The following is a 19,224-nucleotide window of genomic DNA, read 5'->3' as shown; positions in this document are numbered from 1 at the left end:
AAAGCATTCCAAAAAAAGGAAGGCACAAACAAAGACCAGAACGTCAAATTAGCACCAGTAGGAATGCAGGCCACAAACTGCCACTTGCGCCAGCTTTCAAACATATACTTGCCTGTTTGAGCACATGCCATCAAATCCCTCTTCGATATAATGATGGGGATTGCATGTTTCTGCACAGGAGTTGGACGATCGTAACGACTCAGCTCAATGTTGCCCATTATTATTTCTCCCATGTTTACATCCTGGAACTAAAATGCATAATTTAAGTTGAAAACTACTTGGTCTGACCATCAAAAATGTTGCCCTCAGCAATCCTTAAGCTGGTTTTCCTTGAATGTTACTTTTGCACAACATACACATTTAGATCCAATTTAACCTCAATTGATGCACTTAAGAACAAAGTGAAAGCATCAGTCCTGAGGACTGGGCTACTTACAGTTTCAATGTGAGGAGGAGAGTTTGCACCAGTTGCTTCAACAGGAATGTCATCGTATTTCTCAAAGTTGATTCCTGTGTTACTTGCAGAAAACAACTCCCTAAAAAAAAAAAACATTACCTTCCTGAGAAATTGATTAATGCCACATCCTTTCGTGTTTACCCCAATTAAGTTAACTTGCAATTACACCAATCTCTATAACACTTCACGTTGAATTTTAAATTTGCTGTGTAGAATACGTAAAGTGCCATGCAAGAACAATATTGCTGAAATCCACCAACTCAAAGTGGGGAAAATGTTTCCAGCTGATAGTTGAGGAATGCTCACATGATCTGATGTCAAACACTGAACAGATCATCCATAATCTTCCAAGCCTGCAGCCTTTACAGGCTCTCATGAGCCTCAAAACATCCACATTCTAGTGTGGAATGTTCAAGTTATTCTAATCAATCATAAATTGGAGCTGCTTTACCATACTTGTTTTAAACTTTGCACCTCGAGTTTCCCAGGATCTATACCAGGTCACCATCACACTATGGCCAGATACATCACCCGAAAGATTGGTTTAGTTTCCATGTATACAAATATAATACTCCAACCCTGGGCCCATCTGCTGCTTCTGTGCTGTTTAACTGCCAGCCAGACATCCAGTGCCTGCGGTCCACAATTTCAAAACTAGGAAAATTGAAGGTGTTTTAGCCTCCTTGATGAAAGTACAAATCTCTACCCTACTCTCCCAAATCCCAACCATTTATCATCAGCAGCTTCATTTCATTAAGAATTAATGCAGGTGAAGTGTCTGCAGTTTATAATTCATTAAATCCCATCATGGCTTCACCCTTCCAGGATTGGCACACACCAGTTGTGTAATTGCACCAAGTTCTGCTGCAGCACAGCACCTCCAATTTCTAAGAATTTCAGGTCTACTATATCTACATCCAAAGACTGATTGGGCACGTGTTCAAAACCTACTGTTCCATGCGTTCATTTGGTGGTAGCTGTTTTGACCAATCATCATCATCCCGTTTGTCTTCCACCCAACGGCTATTTCCACCACCTTCACGAGATCCAAATCCTCCACGATCCATTCTGCCAAATCCTCCACGGTCAGTGCGGCTCCCAAAGTGGTCATAAGCACTGTCACTAGCATTTCCTCTGCCACGGTCATCATATCTGATGGAAACAACAACAGTCTAGCAGAAGATAGTCACTGAGCCTGGGGCATGGATAGCAGTCATCTGGCCTAATTCAGGAAGCATTACAAGTATATTCATGCACTTCATTCACTACTCCAGTAGGAGGAAAAAAGCTCTTTAAAGAAGTTAACTAAAGCCAAGTTTCAAAATTAAAGACAAAACCAAAATCACTTAAAAATCAGCCTACCTTCCCCTTCCACGATCATTGAAGAAGCTCGATTTACCCCGATCAGCTCGTGATCCAAAACTGCTGTATGGGTCCCTGACTTCCTTGTTACTCCATCCTCCATCTTTCTCATAGCCAAAGCCTGTCATTTGAAAGAAGTTAAGACAATGTTACTCAGCTGCATTTTAAAGAGGCAATACTTTCAAGCAGAAAGCTCCCAGATGAGCAGTGAAAAGGAAGACAAGCCCTATTACTAGCATCTGGGGTCTAAAATGCATATAGTCACTCAAACCTGCAGGTGGCATTATGCTGGCCTCAATTCTCAAAAATCAAAGAAATTGAAATTTGATTCAAGATCAATACATAAACTGCCTAAAAAAGTTTTTGATTGAAGAGTTGTTTCAAGTGCCACCTTTTCTGCTGCATTCAAAAACAAATACCCATTTGCAGAGATCATTCCAGACTTCAAGCCTCTCGGAACAAACACCCATGTGAAACTAAAGAGTTTGTTTAAACATTTTCAAATAAAGTACAATTTTATGACTAGAACTACAGTAGTTGTCCAACTGGTGACCAAATACTGAAGTACAGCTGTGTTTGGACTCACCACATCAAGGCGAACTAGGGAGGGGTAATTGTTGGCCCAAACCAATGACATCCAGAAGCAAGTTTTAAAAAGTGCCTTAAGCATTGTATATAATGCAAGACTATTCATTTACAGTCAGATATCAGTTTCTTCTGCATAACTGTTGAGAAACAAATACTGCAAGTAAAGCTTCACATCTCTAAAAAATATAGTTCTTTTTGTTTTTGCATGGACCAAGTACATATTAAAAGGCACTTATTGAAAAAAAAAAGGTGTTCAAGCAGAATAATTCCGGACTTAGATGGGTATTGAACAAAATATACAATTTGCACAACATTCTAAAGAATAAGTAGCTGGTCTACTGCAATCTGCAGTCAGTTTAGAATTAAAGTCAAGGGTGAAATCCAGGATAGAAAAACCAAGCAGAAAGCAACCTTTTCATTACTACTTAATCTTGAATACACGAGCAAAGTTTGCAGGAGTCCTTGTACATGGTTCAAAACACAGCCAGTTCGCATTTTTGGGAAAACTTCAGCTCACTCAGCATAACCACACACATTGTTCTTGCCCCAGCATATTTTCCTGGCTTCAGCATAGCTATGAAGGTGCTAAGAACGGAGTGGTGCATGTGCGCTTTTGCTGCCATGACTCTTCCTTGCAGCTTTCCAAGCCAAGCAACCATCATGCTCCTTTAAAGGAGTAGGAAGGGATGCCCTTTCTGGATTATAGTCTAGACCTCAGGACCACAGTCTAGTAGTGACCATTAACCAGGAACTCAGCATAAAAACCTTTTTGCACTAACAACTGCTTAAGAATAGTCTGCAAAATCTCATATGGACAGAACTGGAGTGCAGTAAGACTTGCCAGTGCTACTGTAACCACTCCCAGTATGTATGCTTTGGATAATTAAAATAGTATCACAAAACTGGATATCACAGGACATCAGGTCAACATGAAGGCATTGAATGAAGTAATATTTGCTAAATCCATTTTTAAGAGTGTCCCCATTTGCCTGGTAACTTGGAGGTGCAGAGCATCTTTGGTGGCAACTATACTCAATGGTGAGAAATAATTTGCAGTAAACCAAAAAAAAATTATAGCAGCTGCCTTAAACAAACGTCAAATACCACTGACTAAACCTAGATGAGTTTTAATCTGTTCCATGCACTCAATTTCAACCCTCAAAAGCTGCAGCCTTCAGTAACCAGTTGTTCAAAACAGACAAGTAGTGTCACATCAGCAACTTCATTCAAAATAGTTGAGGCATTAGATAAAAAATTAGAAGCAAAACCAATTATTGGATAATCAATTAGTCACAAGCCAAGTTCTATTCATGCACTACATGCACCAAAAGCAGTGTTGTGCAATATTCACAAGTGACAAAAAAATGGAAATCTCTAAAGGACACAAAAGCACATTCGAATCATACAGATTGCAGAAGTGGTCAGAGAAAAGAAAAGTTAATTTCACAACTTAATTTCACTTAATGTGGATTCACCAAAATTTATCATACCAAATTATTCTAGCACGTGCCTGTTGATGATCAACTTTTACGAATGCCAGCCATTTGCGACCAGTTTTGTAGAGGTTCTTATCCCTGTATTCTCAAACTACCCTGTTGAGATGGGTCAGTTAAGTAAGAATTGATGCACTCCAATAACAAGAAAATTTGCCACATTTAGCACAGCAATTATCCTAGTCAGTAAAAGGTTATGACACGTGGCTTTAGTATATTTTTTCTTCTAAAAAAAAAAGGAAGAAGATTGAGACAGAGGGCCAAGTGGACTGCTCAAAACCAAATCAAGTAAACGCAGTTTGATGCCTTTAAAAAAGTTGGAACAGTGGAAGCAACCTGAAGGGGTGGGGTCAAGCTCCTACAGAGTGTGGATTTTTACTTTTGGCTTTCTGCAGTTGCTGGGGTTTTGAAGCTGAACATAGAAGCTCTATTGTTCTGTGACAGCTAAAAGCTGGGGTTCTCTTCTTGCTGCTAGAATTGCAGGTGAGACTATTTTACTGAATTTGCCTTTGCCAAAAAGGTTTGTGGGATGTTACTATATCAGAACAGTTAATATCATTAAGCATTTCAATAGTTGCAGTTAAACCAATTTTTTTAAATTGGTTTTTCACACTACAGGTAACAAATTGTGTCTTAATTAAAGTCAAGTAATTGGACCAACTAATTGCATCTGGAACACTGTACATATCTAAGAAACGGTTTAGCATAGGCTCCCTTCTTAAGCTATTTTAGGGTGTTTTGTCTGGTCCACAGAAGTCCAGAAAGATGCTCAGCATTCACAACTAGTGAATGTCACAATGTGAAATGCCAACAGCTCACTTGTGCATAATATTTGGAAAAAATGGGATTTTGATCCAAACAACATCCAGAACTTAAAAACAGAGATAGCAGTTGCAGTGGTTATGTTACGTTAAAAAGTACTCCAGAGGCCCAGGTTAGTGGTCTGGGTACAGGGTTAGAAATGCCACCATGGAAGCTGGGGGCATTTAAATTCAATGAGCAAATCTGGAATTGCAAGGCCTCAATAGTGATGAACAATCTGGCTCAGTAAGCTTTCAGGCAACATCTGCTGCTTTTGCCCAATGTGGCCTACATGCAGTTTCAGGTGCTGCAGCTATGTGGTGACATCTGCCTCTCCATCTATATAGTAATTAGCATTGAGTAACAAGTGCTGGTGTTCTAAATAATACTCTCATCCCTTGAGTAAAATGGAGAGACAGATTTAAAAGGATTAATTTTCTTCCATCCAATAGTTTAAAATACACAATTTCCCTCGTCCTCCTACAAATTAGAGATGCACACATGTCCAAGATGTTGAATGAGACTTGGATGTCATTATAACCGAGGCAAATAAGGTTAGAAAGCAGGTACAACGAATTTTAGGAAGACTGCTGAGACTAGAGTACAGGAGTACAGAGTTCTTGCCTCCATTGTATAGGGGCATAGTTGTGGTGGCACTAGCAGCAGGGTCTTGTGGTGGCAGTGTCCCTATGCCCAGACCAACACACCCAGGTTCAAGTCCACCTGCACCAGGGTGTGTAGTGACATCTGAAAAGGCTGATTAGCAAAATAGATAATAAAATTACAGAAGCTTGATAGGAGCCCCTTGTGATGCAGTGATAGCACACCACCCTCTGCAAATCAGATTCCAGGTAAATCGCACATGCTTTGCGGATCTATAATAAAATCTGAAGAGATTGTAAAAATCTCTGTACGAGCTTGGCTACAACACACCTGGCTCAAGCAAGGTATTAATGCCAGAGGACTTACAAAAGTTGACTGGATTGGTTCCTGCTCCATATGGAGACTAAAAACTGAAACTTACAGTCTAAAGTTAATTAGGTGATTTCATTGAAATTTATGAAATACTGAAAAGGGAAGTACAACTGATGCAGGCAAGACAGTTCCTTTGACTGGGAATCTAGAATCGGGGACACCATTTAAAACTAAGGTGGGTATTCCACTGAGGTCAGAGACAAGGAGAATTTACTCAGTCAAGTGGTGGTGAATCTCTGAAGTTCATTTGGGTAGAGGGCTGTGGAAACTAGATTTAAATTAGAGGTTGTTAAAAATTATGTAAAGGGTTATAGGGATAATGTGAGTAGAGGCATTGGAGTATCTAATCAGCTAGTGTTGAATAGCCTAATCATGAACTGGTGCCCCATTCCACAGGCAATTTGAGTAACAGCACCATTAACAAGTGGCAACCCACTTAATGCAAAGCAAAAGTGCAAAATTAAATAACGGCCTACAAGCACATGCAAAAAAAGTGATGTCAGATGAGATGATGGCCTTATGATAAAAATCTACAAAACTAAAGACGGGTGTTGCATTAAATTGCAAGGTAACAGTCAAGGATTAAAGTAGGCAATTCTCACCAACCTTCAGGCGTGTCCATAACAAGACACTTGAAATATTGTATCAAGCCCTGCTAACCCTAGTGCTTCCATGGAGACATTAGCTTCCAAATTAGCAATGCTTCAAGTTTCTAGATTTCCTCACTTTTGTTCTCCCTTCACCCTCCTATTTTCTACATATCAATTGTCTTGTACATCCAATATTTTCAGCTGAGCATGTCTCAGTGCCTGAAATCCTCCTCCAAACCTCAATCACTTGTCCTAATCTTACATACTGGTGTCAAAATTATTTAATGCTGCAAAATCTCTTGAGATTTATCATATCCACAAGAAAAGCAATTGTAGATTGGTTCAGTCCCAGTTGGTGGGTGCGGTGCAGCAATAACGCTCCTACCTCTGAGCCAAGAGGTCTGGATTCCAGCCCAATCTGCTCCAGAGGAGGGTCATATCTTCAGTTTGATTGCGTTGCAAGTGATTAGTATACTTAAGTTTGAGAAATTTTTTTTGTTTTCCAATCTCAAGAAACTCCACAGAAGTAGTGATCCAACACTGGCATGAGACTGCTGAGATTAGTTTTGCACACCTGATCCAGCACTTTGCTGGGCACCAGGAATGAACGCTCGATTTCGATAGCCTCCAAAGCCACTTGTCTCATTTCGAGTACATCCTCTACTGTTCAGTTCAAAGTGGTCAAGGTCATAACCATTTATGCAACTTTCTCTTCCATCATGGCAACCATTAATTGAACCACTTCCTCCATTTCCAGAATCCCAGCTTGAATCTTAGTTTGCATGAGGAAAGAGAGTGTTAGCTTTCAGCAATATCAAAATTTGCGATTGCATCTTACCTGCATGAACATTCTTGCATACTCAAGGGCATACCAAAATATCAGTTAACAAAGATGTCAATTTTGGTTCCACTTGCCATGAGGTTTAGTATTTGAAGGGATGGGTTACACAACTTCTGCATCCGATAGAGAGAATACAAGTCATAGCAAAAGCAAAACCATAACCATTTCACCACTAATCAGGCAGCATTTTTTAAAAAAACAAACCCTTTGCTGTAATTACCAGTTGATTTTGGTAAAAGTCAATACTTATGAAAAAGTCAGCATTTAAAAACAAAGTAAAACATAATGAGGGTTATGAAATTTCAGATATAACCATTGACCTTCAGGTACATGTCCATTTTGTATCTCAAATACCATTTAGTGAAGCCATTACATCACCAACTTGGTGTAACCTGGTTACCCCAAGGACACAAGAATATTCAAGATGGATTTTATTTAGATGAACAAGTATATCTAAAGCACGAGTCCTATGCTAAACTGCAAGTTTAACAGTTACTTAAGCTGCATCCAGCAGAATACCCATTACACTGAAAGGCCTGAGCAATTCAGTGTTGAGTTAATTACCCTCCACAACCCAAAAGACTGCTAACTGCCAAGCACTAAGGAAATAATTAAAAAGTGATAATACCAGAGTTTGTAATGAAGTAATGAAGTAATGTGATCACAGTTCAGAAGGGAAGCTACAGCTGGCTTTGGCACATTAAATCACTTGCATCTCCAAGAGTAGCCCATAAACTACAATGATCTCAAGGTCCCTGACCATTACACCATCTGGATACTGCCCCTGCAATTTTATGCAGCTTCTTTATTTACCCTCAACCCACAGGACGCATCCGTGTGATGCCTAGAATGTGCCAAGTGCCAAAAAAAAAACAAAATGAGAGCAGACAACCTCTGACTAGAATCTCAACAGGTGAACATTTGAACAATAGTTCATGCTGGCTAAGAGAGCAACTCAAATTAACCCATAGCCCCGTAAGCAGACAGAGACTGAAGTCAGTACTGCTGAAGCCATGTGGATACAAGTAATATAGCTGTGACATTATTTACATTAAAAGGACAAACATATTACTTAGAGAATCTTAATGATGTGAACAGTGCAGAGTATACAGGCACCATATTATAAATCAGGATGCAGGAATGCAATAAACATTGAGATCTAGTGAACATCCTGGGTCACTTCTTCTAAGGGAGCAGGAGTGGGGATTGCAAAGCATTAAGGAAGATTGATGGTGCCTTAATTTTCTCTTAAACAGAAGTGCAAGATGGTCAATGAAATCAAAAAGGATATCAAGAAGAAACTTTGCTGGCTGAATTGTGAAACTCACTATCCAAGAGCATATCCAAGGCAAACAAGCTACAGGAAGTCAGATAAACAAGACAACTGCAGTGGAGCAGAGTCACTAAAGGGCTGAAGACTCACTGCACCAAAGTTCCAGGAAACAGCAAGATATCTAGGAAGATTTCATATGAAAAGGCTAACAAAAAGATGAGTCTAACTGGAGATTGGGAACCTAAAGAAACTAAACATTTCAATGGTGTACAGCACAGCATACAATTCACAGCTCTAAATCAAGGGGTGGTCTTAGACACAAAAGTACCTGTAAGTTGGTCAAAAATCAACCACTTCAAATATTGTACACAAAAATTCATGAAATATAAAACTGATTCAGTTCAAGTGCTCATGTAAGCAGACATCTGGAATAAAAAGGTGACAATCCTATAATAAGGTGGTTATAAACACTGCAATAGGGAATGAAGATCTTCAAATATTAACTCTTAACATGCAGAAAAACAAGCTTTATCATGCCAAATTAAACCACTTTCCCACCAGATTTTGTAAGTTATGGCAATGTAGCTGGTGAGTCTGGCAACTAAAAACTCAGTTAATTTTTAGCTAAAGGCTTATACAAGGCAAAGAACTGGCAATAGCTCAAAAAAGGAGCACAGTGAACATTAGTCCCTACTGTCCCAAGTTACAGTATTATCCTTTGTTCCCAAGTACAGATCTTCCTCAATCCATAGAAGATAGATTTATTTGTACAGAATGCACCTGCATTGGAAGAGTGTGCGGTCACTTAAACAGATTAAATTGGGAATCTACTGAACCTGCAGAATTTAGTGGCACATGCAATTGGTTAGTTTGCTCCTCCCCAGAAAACCATGCGCCATGTCATGTGTCATACCACTTTGGTCCAGCCAGACATCACTGCAGCTCTGATACATGTCCACCTCTTGGGAAAGGTGAGCAACAGTAACAAGCCATTGTTCAGAAGGGATCTATTGCAAGAGCGAGGAGGGGGATTGCTTTGTTACTGGCTTAGAGCTCTTCCACTTAAGACAGCCAGCTCTGATGCTTCCACAATTGGCAAAAACTTCAAATATGGTTTAAACAAACCAAGCCAATAGATGGATGCTACATTTTGTAATGGCCAATATAATAAGCAGGTTGTTACTGCAATTACATCGTTTTTCACAAAAACGATGTGCTAAGATTTTACTTTCAGATCTTAAAGCAATATCTGCAGGACTTTGTATTATTAAACAAATCTAACAGCTTTCACATAAGGGACCCCAGTTAGCATGGAGTGTAACTTGGGAAATTTAGTTCCAAATTGGTGGTAGTTACTTACAATGAGACCCCAGATCTGCACATGAAAAATCTTAATTCAAAGCCAACCTCATGCCATTTCACACACTATTTTAAGTGCAAAGAAGTGCAGACTTACAAATCCTCAACATTGGATAATTAATGGGACGATTTGTTCCAAATGGATTATAAGCTGAAAAAGAAATGGGAGCTGTCAATTCACCTAGTGGTGAAAAAAACTTACACATGAGCCAACTGCAAACATTTAACTGCTTGCAATTTGGTACTAATTTAACTGAGTTATGATTTGGGAACTTAACTTTCAAAACTCGTGCAGAAACAGACCAAGAACTGCAAGTGCCCACAATGAATTCAACTAGGTCAAGCACTGAAGCCAGTTTCTCCCATTCCCCCACTATCTCCTACAACTGACAGAATTCCATACTGCAAGGATAAAGTTGGTGGGTTTGTTGACAGTAAATGCAAGCTTTCCACCATGGTCAACCAGCACAACTAAGCAGGGGTACCATTTCATAGAATTTGCGTGCTTAATTGGATATTTTTACAATTGGAAATTCATGTGCCAAGAAGGCATTTTAGGGGAGGCAATAGCTTAGTGGTATTGTCACTGTTAATCTTGAGACCTAGATATTGTTCCAGGGAACTGTGATCAAATCCTGCCTCAGATGGTATACTGTGATTTTACTAAAAATCTGGAACTAGAGTCTAATGACCATGAATCCATTGTCAACTGTCAGAAAACCCATCTGATTCACTAGTGTCCTTCAGAGAAAGAAGCTGTTACCATTACCTGGTCTAATCTACATTTGACTCTAGACCCACAACAATGTAGTTGACTGAACTATTAAGGATAGGTATTAGATGATCTAGCCATCGACACCCTCACCACATGAATGAATTTTTTAAAAAAGTACAGGTTGAGCGCATAGAGTGAACAATTAACATCTTGGGTCAAAGAACAGCTTTGATAAAATAATCAATGACATGAAACAATTAATATTTTCATATTTTACATATTTCAATAAACCCCATGTGTAAAAGCCTGTCCTAGTTGCACTCTACTTGAAGATCTTGGGGCATTAACAACTTTGACAGGTTCATCTTTGCAAACAACCTATCCCATTTAGCTTTCAACACTTGGCAGATCTGCCTGGCAAGGAAAGCAAATAGCACGAGTTAAAGGTTCATGCCAAATCCTTGGGAAAGTATATTAAACTACAGACCAAATCCTTAAGTGCTTTGTTAAAAAAACCAAAACAAAGTCAAACCTTATCAGTCTTAATTGACCACGGGCATTCCATAGTACTACTCAAAAGGACTCAGGCTCAACATCCCAGCCAGCATTCCTCCCTAGCTATTGTTGTATGGGTACATGATCTGAAAGACCTGCTGGCCTCAGGAAGCGGACACAACAAAGTTTCAACCAATCTGCATTCATATAGCTCCAATGGAAACAACAGTTATCACCCTTCCTTCTTGCCATGCTGCCAACTTTGGCTACAAGTCAGCACTTGTCCTTTGATCCATAGCTTTTTACTTTCCACACAATCAATGTCTGTATGAATGCAGGACAGTGCATGGTCACCCATTTCCTTTTTAGACTTAGTTGAAATACCAGGAATATTTTACAACATTGAATAAGATTTTAATTCAAAAGGAGAGATGCCCACCCATTGGACCAAATATCACAGGAAAAATATGACCACTACTTTTCCAAATAGCATGTTCCTAAAACAGAGGAACAGAAAGTTTAACCAACCTAAGATCTGGAGTTTTGATATTCAGTGTGTTGAGATTGCAATTTACTTACAGGTGTTGTGGTATTTAATAGATTGTTGGATGTTTCAGATGCTTCTTCACATATCTCCCCAAAGCAAGATTAAACAAATTTTCTGATTGAAGTTTTTTATGTAATAAGAATGAGCTCCCATCTCCAAAAGGGAGCTTGCAGTTTCTCCTTCACATCTGAACAAAGATGTGGTATTCAGGATAGCAACTGAAATTTTTCAAACTTGGACTTCACAAATAATTCACTAGTTTAGTGTCTTGTTTGATACTAAGATCAATGTATATACCTCAGGAATCAGCACACAAATGGATGAAATGTTGTGCAAGCAATGAAGTACAGTAATTCCAAGTGGTAGGAACAGTTCTGGATAACACGCACATAAGTTTACTAATTTCTCTTCAGCAAGGCTGAAAGTTACACTGCAGGACAGGAGAATGCCAAGTTACGACTGCAACTCTTCTCCCCCACCCCAAAATAAGAAGGTAAACTTTTTTTGGAAAAGTAATCAGTGTTTAATATTTTTTATTTGCAGCACTGAAGTTGTATATGGACCAACTACACAGGCTCAATCTACATCAGATCATTAAAAAACGATTTAGCTAGATCCACACACCATCCTTTTCCTTGTAGCCCCATAAGTTCCCTTTGGTGCTTATCTAACTTCCTTTCTCAGAAAATTGAAGCTACTGTCAACACTCCTCAGAATAATTGAGGGCAGGACAATTGGATGTTTAAAATAAATATTCATCAACCACTTAACCTTCCACAAGTTTCCTGGGAAACTGCCTGATGAACTTTTAGAATGCTTATGATGCAAAAATAACCCTCCTTAACCAAGTAGACCAAAACTGTATGCAAGACTTCTGATAGGATCTTGTGTCCTGTACAATTGCACCAAGACTAGTCTACTGTTATACCTGTATGACAGTGGATTAAATTATAAAGGACACCTAAATCTGGTATTTGCCTCCATTTATTCAGTTGAAGGGAACAATATTTTTAAACTTTAAATTTAGTTATAATGTTAGCTCCTTCTTGGAGTATGTGTTCTTAATCAACTTGTTCAAATGACATCTCAAAGACTCAAACGCAGGCCTTCTGGCCACTGCACAGCAGCCCTGATTCTTAGAACGATCTGTGTTAATCTCTTAACCCTCCTCAAACATCAGGCATCTCAGCTTGTGCAGTGACTTGCTGTGTACCACTGGATCCACTACATGATCAAAGAACCCAACAAAAATTCACTGAACACTAATTTCATTCAAAACACATTATATTGCCTGATTATACCATGTCTTGTTGATACCTTATAAAAAGATTGCAGCATTTTCAAATACACCATTAACTCTTCACTACTACAGAGTATAGGCACTTCGAGTGTAGCTGCACTAAAATCTCCCTACATGCCCTCTTTGCTTTGCTGTTTCTTCCCTCCAAATCAAGATTCACAGTATAATTGTTGAGCAGAGGACAATCTCATTCTGTAAACAGCTACCCAAACTCTCTTGCTTCCAAAAAAAAAAGTCAAAGATCATTTAATTTTCAAATCCCAGCTTTGTCAAACATGTCTGCCAATTACAAAACCAAAATACTGTAGATGCTGGAAAACAAAGTGTTGAATAAACTCAAAGTCCAACAGAAATAGTTAATGCTTTGAGCCCATTGACTTTTCATCTGAAAAAAAAGTCATAGTAGACTCAATGTTAAACAGATGCTGCTAGACCAGCTGAGTTTGCCCAGCAGTCTGTATATCATACCCCCTTATTTTTGTTACAAGTTTCCTACTTATCCAATTTGAATTTTAAAAGGTTTACCATTTTCTTTATTTGGCTACGGGATGTGGGCACTGTCCAGGCCAGCATTTAATCTCACATCCCTAAATGCCCAGTGCAGTTAAGCAGCCACACTACTATCTGCACATGCAAGACCAAGAAAAGTTGGTAGATATCCCTCCATAGAAGACATTAGTAAACCAGCTAGGTTATGATGACTGGAGGACGAGATTAGTCTTTAGGCCAGCCCTCCAGTCTGGATTTTAGTGATTTCAGATTTTACTCTGCTATGGTGGCATTTGAACAAATGGGCCCAGAATATTGTCCTGGGGTCTGGATTGCTAGTTTAGTGACATGACCCCTCCGCCAATATCTCCAAGTTATTACCCTACCGATACGACTTGGTGTACCTGTCCTTTTTTGGATTCTAATTTCTAACCTGCACTATCACCTGGTCTTTGACTTTCCAAATTTCCCCATGAACCTTATTTAGTTATACTTCATCACCATACTTGTTCCAGTGTAATTTGAGTGAAGGATGACTTAAAGCACAGCTCTTAGTACTGGAGCACAGGAATCAACTCAAACAATGTTTCACCAACACCAAACTGAGCTGCTGATTCAATTCTCCAAAGTAAAATAAGATGATTGGTTGCTGTGGGACTGCTTTTTAAAAATTGAGTTTCCAACTGCTTAGACTTACTCAGCAAAACTTAACTTGGACCACAACAGCTGTAGCCTTCTCAGCCTAAGACAACATCCTTAAACCTGACACTGGGTATGAAACAGTCTTCAGAACCGAAGCACTTAGATGCAAAGTGCGTCCAGCCTCTGATCATTCTCTCTGCTTCCATCTACATTTTCACTCAGAATGGCTGCCTGCTTAATGCGATCAGTTTTCTTCATCCTTCCTGCATCATCCATTCAAACTGCAAGAAGTTCAAACCTGGCAGAATAGTGTCAGGATGCTACTCCACTCAGTATTCCCAATACTTCCCTCTGCCAGTCACACCCTCTAGTCCCAGACTTGAGAACCTGGGATGACTGCTGCCTGCCTCCCATCCCTCACCACCCCACAAAAAAAGTGTCCAACTGCCTCACCCCATCCTAATGCATTGCAACACCTGAAGCTAGAATCAAGCTTATCGGCTGTTATTTTTGGTTCACAAGGTGAATCAGTTGAAGGGCAGGAAAAGGAAAAAGGAACTGGGTCTTCCAGTCATCTTTAAGTAACAGGTGACACTGGAGGACTGAAGAGTTAAAACATAAAAACCAGAAGGGTTTAAGAGACTATTTCCACATGCCTAACTAGCAAAATGAATTTTAAGGCTAAGTCAAAGAATCCACCTTGCTGCTGTTTGCAATCTTGGTATCAAATCAACACTGGTCTTTACATTAATTCAATTAGATCATGCCCTTCGATATTATAAACTAGCTATACAAACTTGCAATTAAAGAACCAGTATATATTATACCAATTTTCTGCCCTGTGCACAAAGTTGGGCAGGTAAAGATGGGTAAAACATGACCGTTAGAGCTTGGGATGGAGAATCAACAATAATCAGTTTATCCCTTCACCTCTCTCCAAAACAGGTTATAAAAAATTTAGCTTAAGCACATGGATTACAAAAAAGTGTTTAAAGATGCCCACTAAATTGTTATGAAGTTCAGACTAAGATTTCAGTGTATTGATTACCACTCTTGGATATACAAAGACCAACTTTACAAGATCTACAGCATTCAAGTGCAATTTGCTCAAGTTGCTGTCTTTCCCATAAGGTGGCAAGCCAACTACACAGTTAACATGTAGTTTTGATATTTAAAACTAAAAAAAGTCACTTCCTTACTACTTACCCAAACTCATGAGCCAAAAGGTGTGTCATTTACACATGGCATCAGTCAACTTGTACAGACAAAAAGATGAACTTCAAAATGCAATTAACAATACATGGCAGAAACACCATATTTTAGTGCAGCTATTAATGTAATTCTGATATTTCTACTGTAAACTGAATACATTTGTCTTGTACAGTTTGTTCATAGCAAGTAACTTGACAAAAATAAAAGCATTAGTCAACGCAATTTCTAAATCAGCAGCTGGATTACTTTGTATACAACCTTCACCCACCTCATATCTTATGGTTAAAAGAGAATTCAACTGTTTCCTTTTGGGAAAGTGAAATAAGTACTACAGAAGTAGTAAACTCAGTCTCGACATGCATAATCCAAAGCATAGGTTCTTAACATTGCTGCAATTGATGCTAACTCAATTATCTGAGCCAGTTTGACAATGACAATTTACACTACATAAAGCAACTTTTTCAAAATAAGGTTACAGGAAATAAGTTTTAATTCTGCGTGTGATGGAATGATTCTTAAACTTAAGCAGGATTGGACCATGATGCTTTAAGATTATGGACTGCTGCTAGACACTTCCAGCAAATTCCAGGCCTAGTTAAGATATGAATTCATGAGTAAATTCTAAAATCGCTTATTCTTGAGGGCTTCACAGATGAGAAAATAGTTAAGACGTACCATTAATACACACATTAAAAGCAAGTGACCGAACAACCTCAAACTTCAAGTAGTGTCTCAGCCAGTTATTTTTGGCTGAGCATTAAACTTTCAACAGCTAGGGACACAACATCTGTACTTTGCATAACCAAATTACAATGTATACCCTTGTGCAACATGGCAAAAGCAGCCAACAGTAACCAAGGTCTGTTGGAAACAACTAGCTATAACCAGACACCTGCAGCAACTTAAAATGCACAAAACTGCTCTGCATCCACATCATACAGTGTACTCATTTTTTGGACAATTAAACATAGCAGTAAAACAAACTGCCATCAACTGAATTGGTAAATTTCATTTTAAACAAGCATTTCTCCCAGCTGATAAAAGGAACCTATCAAGTCAGCATACTGCAATGCCTTTTCTGGAGCTTAAGCCGTAGAAGCAAACTTAAAACAATTCTAACCAATGATACAAGCAACTGTGATGATCACAAGGTATCACCAAGATCCTGCAGGGGGGCATGGATATGCTAAATCAGTTCAAAATGCTCTTCCACTGATTTGTAGAAGATTCAGGACAGTTTAACCTGCAAAGTTTGCTACCATACCAGACTACTAATTCTCACGTGGGGAAGGAAGCCTCCAGATCCTATTCACAAGTACACACAACAAACCCTATTTCTGATCAATTTCATTGATCAGAAAGAATCTGAGACAGGCTTTGAAGAGATGTCACAATAGAAAACGATTGTTATCACTGTTGAAAAGTTGATAATTTCAGTACTAGTATAACAAGCAACTGAATACACTGGAACATTTGTTAAATGTTAATTAGCTCACTATGTACACAATGCTAGCAACTTGGCTTTATTAGCTTTTCTAACAGCAGTGAAAGTGAGGGAATCTAAGAAAAGCATCAGTAATACAGAAGTAAAGAACACCTTGCAGTTAAAGGCAAAATTAAACCAAGCATGTAGAACAAGGGTGCAGATTTTGTAATCAAAGGAGACATAATTCCAAGCAGGTAGATACAATTTCCAATTGCAGCCTTCCCACTTGAATCAAATTTCAACCAGGACATGAAATGCAAACTCTACACATTTCAACCATCACACCTCATTTAAAGGTGGTATTTGTTATGTTGACTTACCATTCTTGGATGCCTCTTTGTTTCTTAGGTGAGGAGGAATGTAACGTCCTTCTATATAAAAAAGGAAGCAGACTTAACATTGTAAAAAGGTATACCACAAGCAACATTTTAAATGAATTAAACTGGCCATTTACAAATTTAAACCACTTCTCAAAAATGAGAAATTTCAATGTCACACATCCATTTAAAAGAGAAAAAAAACAGCTGGTCCTCTAGAAACCATTAACATCACACGTGAAGGCTTACTTTCTAGCCAATTTTTCTTATTCCATTAGCTGGCTAGGACAAAATCTCACAGTGGACATTAAAAACGTATCCCTTTGGGGAAACTTGGGTTGTTTAATATTAAAGCAATTTAGCAAAAAGAACATTCCCATTCTTGTTTCTAACTGGAGATGAACAACCTTTTGAAATAAACTTTTTTTAGGAGTAGTTCAAGTAGATTTTGCAACAGCATTTGTACACCTTTCCAATTCAGTATGTCATTCAAAATAGAATGCTGGAAATAGTTATTTCAAATTGTGAAATATGGGAAGTGTCATCCAGAAACAAAATCAGAACGCAAGTGAAACTAGACAGATGTGCAAGGTTTGATGAAAGTGTAACAAGATTTTTCACTGAAGGCAACACAATCAACTTGACAAACTCAGTCTCTGGGTACTAGTACGCTTATGGCAACAACCCTCATTTCACCTAGATATGGTTTTCCAAGCTCAAAATTGAAATAGGGCCTGAAGTAGATCAATGCAGTTGTTCCTATTACCAGGGTGGATTCAAATCAAACCGGCTTTACTAGCATGTTAGCAGAGCTACAAAATTAACCATCAGGTATAGCGTTTAAGAAAAATCAGACTTCAATTTAGACATTTACCCTTCAAAGCTTTGCTCCGAATCGGTTTTCATGTCTGACGGCTGAAAAATCTTCCCAAGAATGTCCAAACTGAATGCAGTCTGGGGGGTAGATGGGAAACTAGTATCAAGACTGCAATCAGATTAAACATGATCTTATTCAAGATGGATAATCTGAAAGGACTGACTGATGCTCTCAAGTCCTCCATTCCCACTGACTCAATGAGGGTCCAAACACCCTTCCCGATTCCCAATCTCCTAGAAATGGATATTCCTTTCTAATTTTTTGTTCTCTTCTTACACCTTGGTTCAGAAATTTGTATACATGACACCACAAGTGGCAAAACAAATTTAGCAATACATTAACAACTGGAGTAGAGGCCAGCGACAGCAGTGATTGGCTGTTGGTGCAAGGATTTGCATCAGCACAGTCACCACTACCAAACGGAGGTTTGAGGAAGTGTTGTCAAGGGATTAGTACCAGTGCTATTGGCCGGTCAGAAGAGAAATGACAGGACATAATCGGATGAATACATGGCTGCAAAGATAGTGTCTGGGGAGGGGTTCAGATTGCTGGGGCATTGGGACTGGTTCTGGGGAAGGTGGGACCTGTACAGATTGGATGGGTTATACCTAGGCAGGACTGGTACTGATGCCCTAGGGGTAAGTGTTTGCTAGAGTGGTTGGGGGAGGGTTAAAACTAATATGCCAGGGGGATGGGAACCTACATGAAGAGTCAGAAGGAAGCAGCAAGGAAAAAAAAGCTAGAAAAAGGGGATAGGCTAAGAAACCAAGGACAAGACTAAACAGGGCTATTGAGAAAAATAAGGAGACAAACACTCGAGGACAAACTTAAAGACTTTGTGCCTTAATGCACAGATCATTTGCAATAAGGTGAATGAACTGATCATCACACAGAAGGAAGTAAAACAGGTACGATATAATTGGGATTAGAGACATGGCTGCAGGGTGACCAGGGACCAGGGATGGGAACTGAACATCCCAGGGTATTCAGTATTTAAGAAGGACAGGCAATAAGGAAGGAAAAAAAGGTGGTGAAGCAGCATTACTGGTTAAAGAGGGAATTAAGACTATAATAGAAAAGACATTAGCTCTGACAATGTGGAGTCAGTATGGGTAGAGTTGAGAAATACCAATGGGCAAAAACATCAGGTGTCACATGTAGACCTCTAAACTGTGATGTCAAGAATGGCATTAAACAGGAAGTTAAAGATGCATGTGATAAGGGAATATCAACCATCATGGGGGATTTTAATCTACACAGATTGGGCCACAATGCTGCCAAGGAAAAATTCTTGGAGCATATACAGAATGGTTTTCTTGACCAATGTGGAGGAACCAACTAGACAGCAGGCCATCTTAGACTGGGTACTGTGTAATAAGAAGGGAATCATTGACAGTCTAGCTAT

At 39.0% G+C, this 19,224-nt stretch overlaps 1 protein-coding gene across 3 annotated transcripts in view; it reads right to left on the bottom strand.

Moving 5' to 3' along the window:
- LOC109927782 (DEAD-box helicase 3 X-linked) overlaps positions 1-19,224 on the bottom strand; it is a 44,241-nt gene that overhangs the window by 13,862 nt on the left and 11,155 nt on the right. Inside the window, exons 3-9 of one of the 3 annotated variants that reach the window (XM_048592187.1) lie at positions 16,946-16,996; positions 9,837-9,890; positions 6,841-7,038; positions 1,820-1,940; positions 1,409-1,609; positions 437-536; positions 113-248 (exon numbers count right to left, since the gene is read on the bottom strand). In XM_048592187.1, coding sequence (XP_048448144.1) covers positions 113-248; positions 437-536; positions 1,409-1,609; positions 1,820-1,940; positions 6,841-7,038; positions 9,837-9,890; positions 16,946-16,996 — 861 coding nt within the window. The remainder of the gene's footprint in view (positions 1-112; positions 249-436; positions 537-1,408; positions 1,610-1,819; positions 1,941-6,840; positions 7,039-9,836; positions 9,891-16,945; positions 16,997-19,224) is intronic. The other 2 variants (XM_048592188.1, XM_020527800.2) reach the window with 2 other exon arrangements.

The sequence above is a fragment of the Rhincodon typus genome, unplaced genomic scaffold, assembly GCF_021869965.1.
Source record: "Rhincodon typus isolate 14 unplaced genomic scaffold, sRhiTyp1.1 hic_rhity00000765, whole genome shotgun sequence".
Lineage (NCBI taxonomy): Eukaryota > Metazoa > Chordata > Chondrichthyes > Orectolobiformes > Rhincodontidae > Rhincodon > Rhincodon typus.
This window is presented reverse-complemented; position numbering and strand designations above follow the sequence as displayed.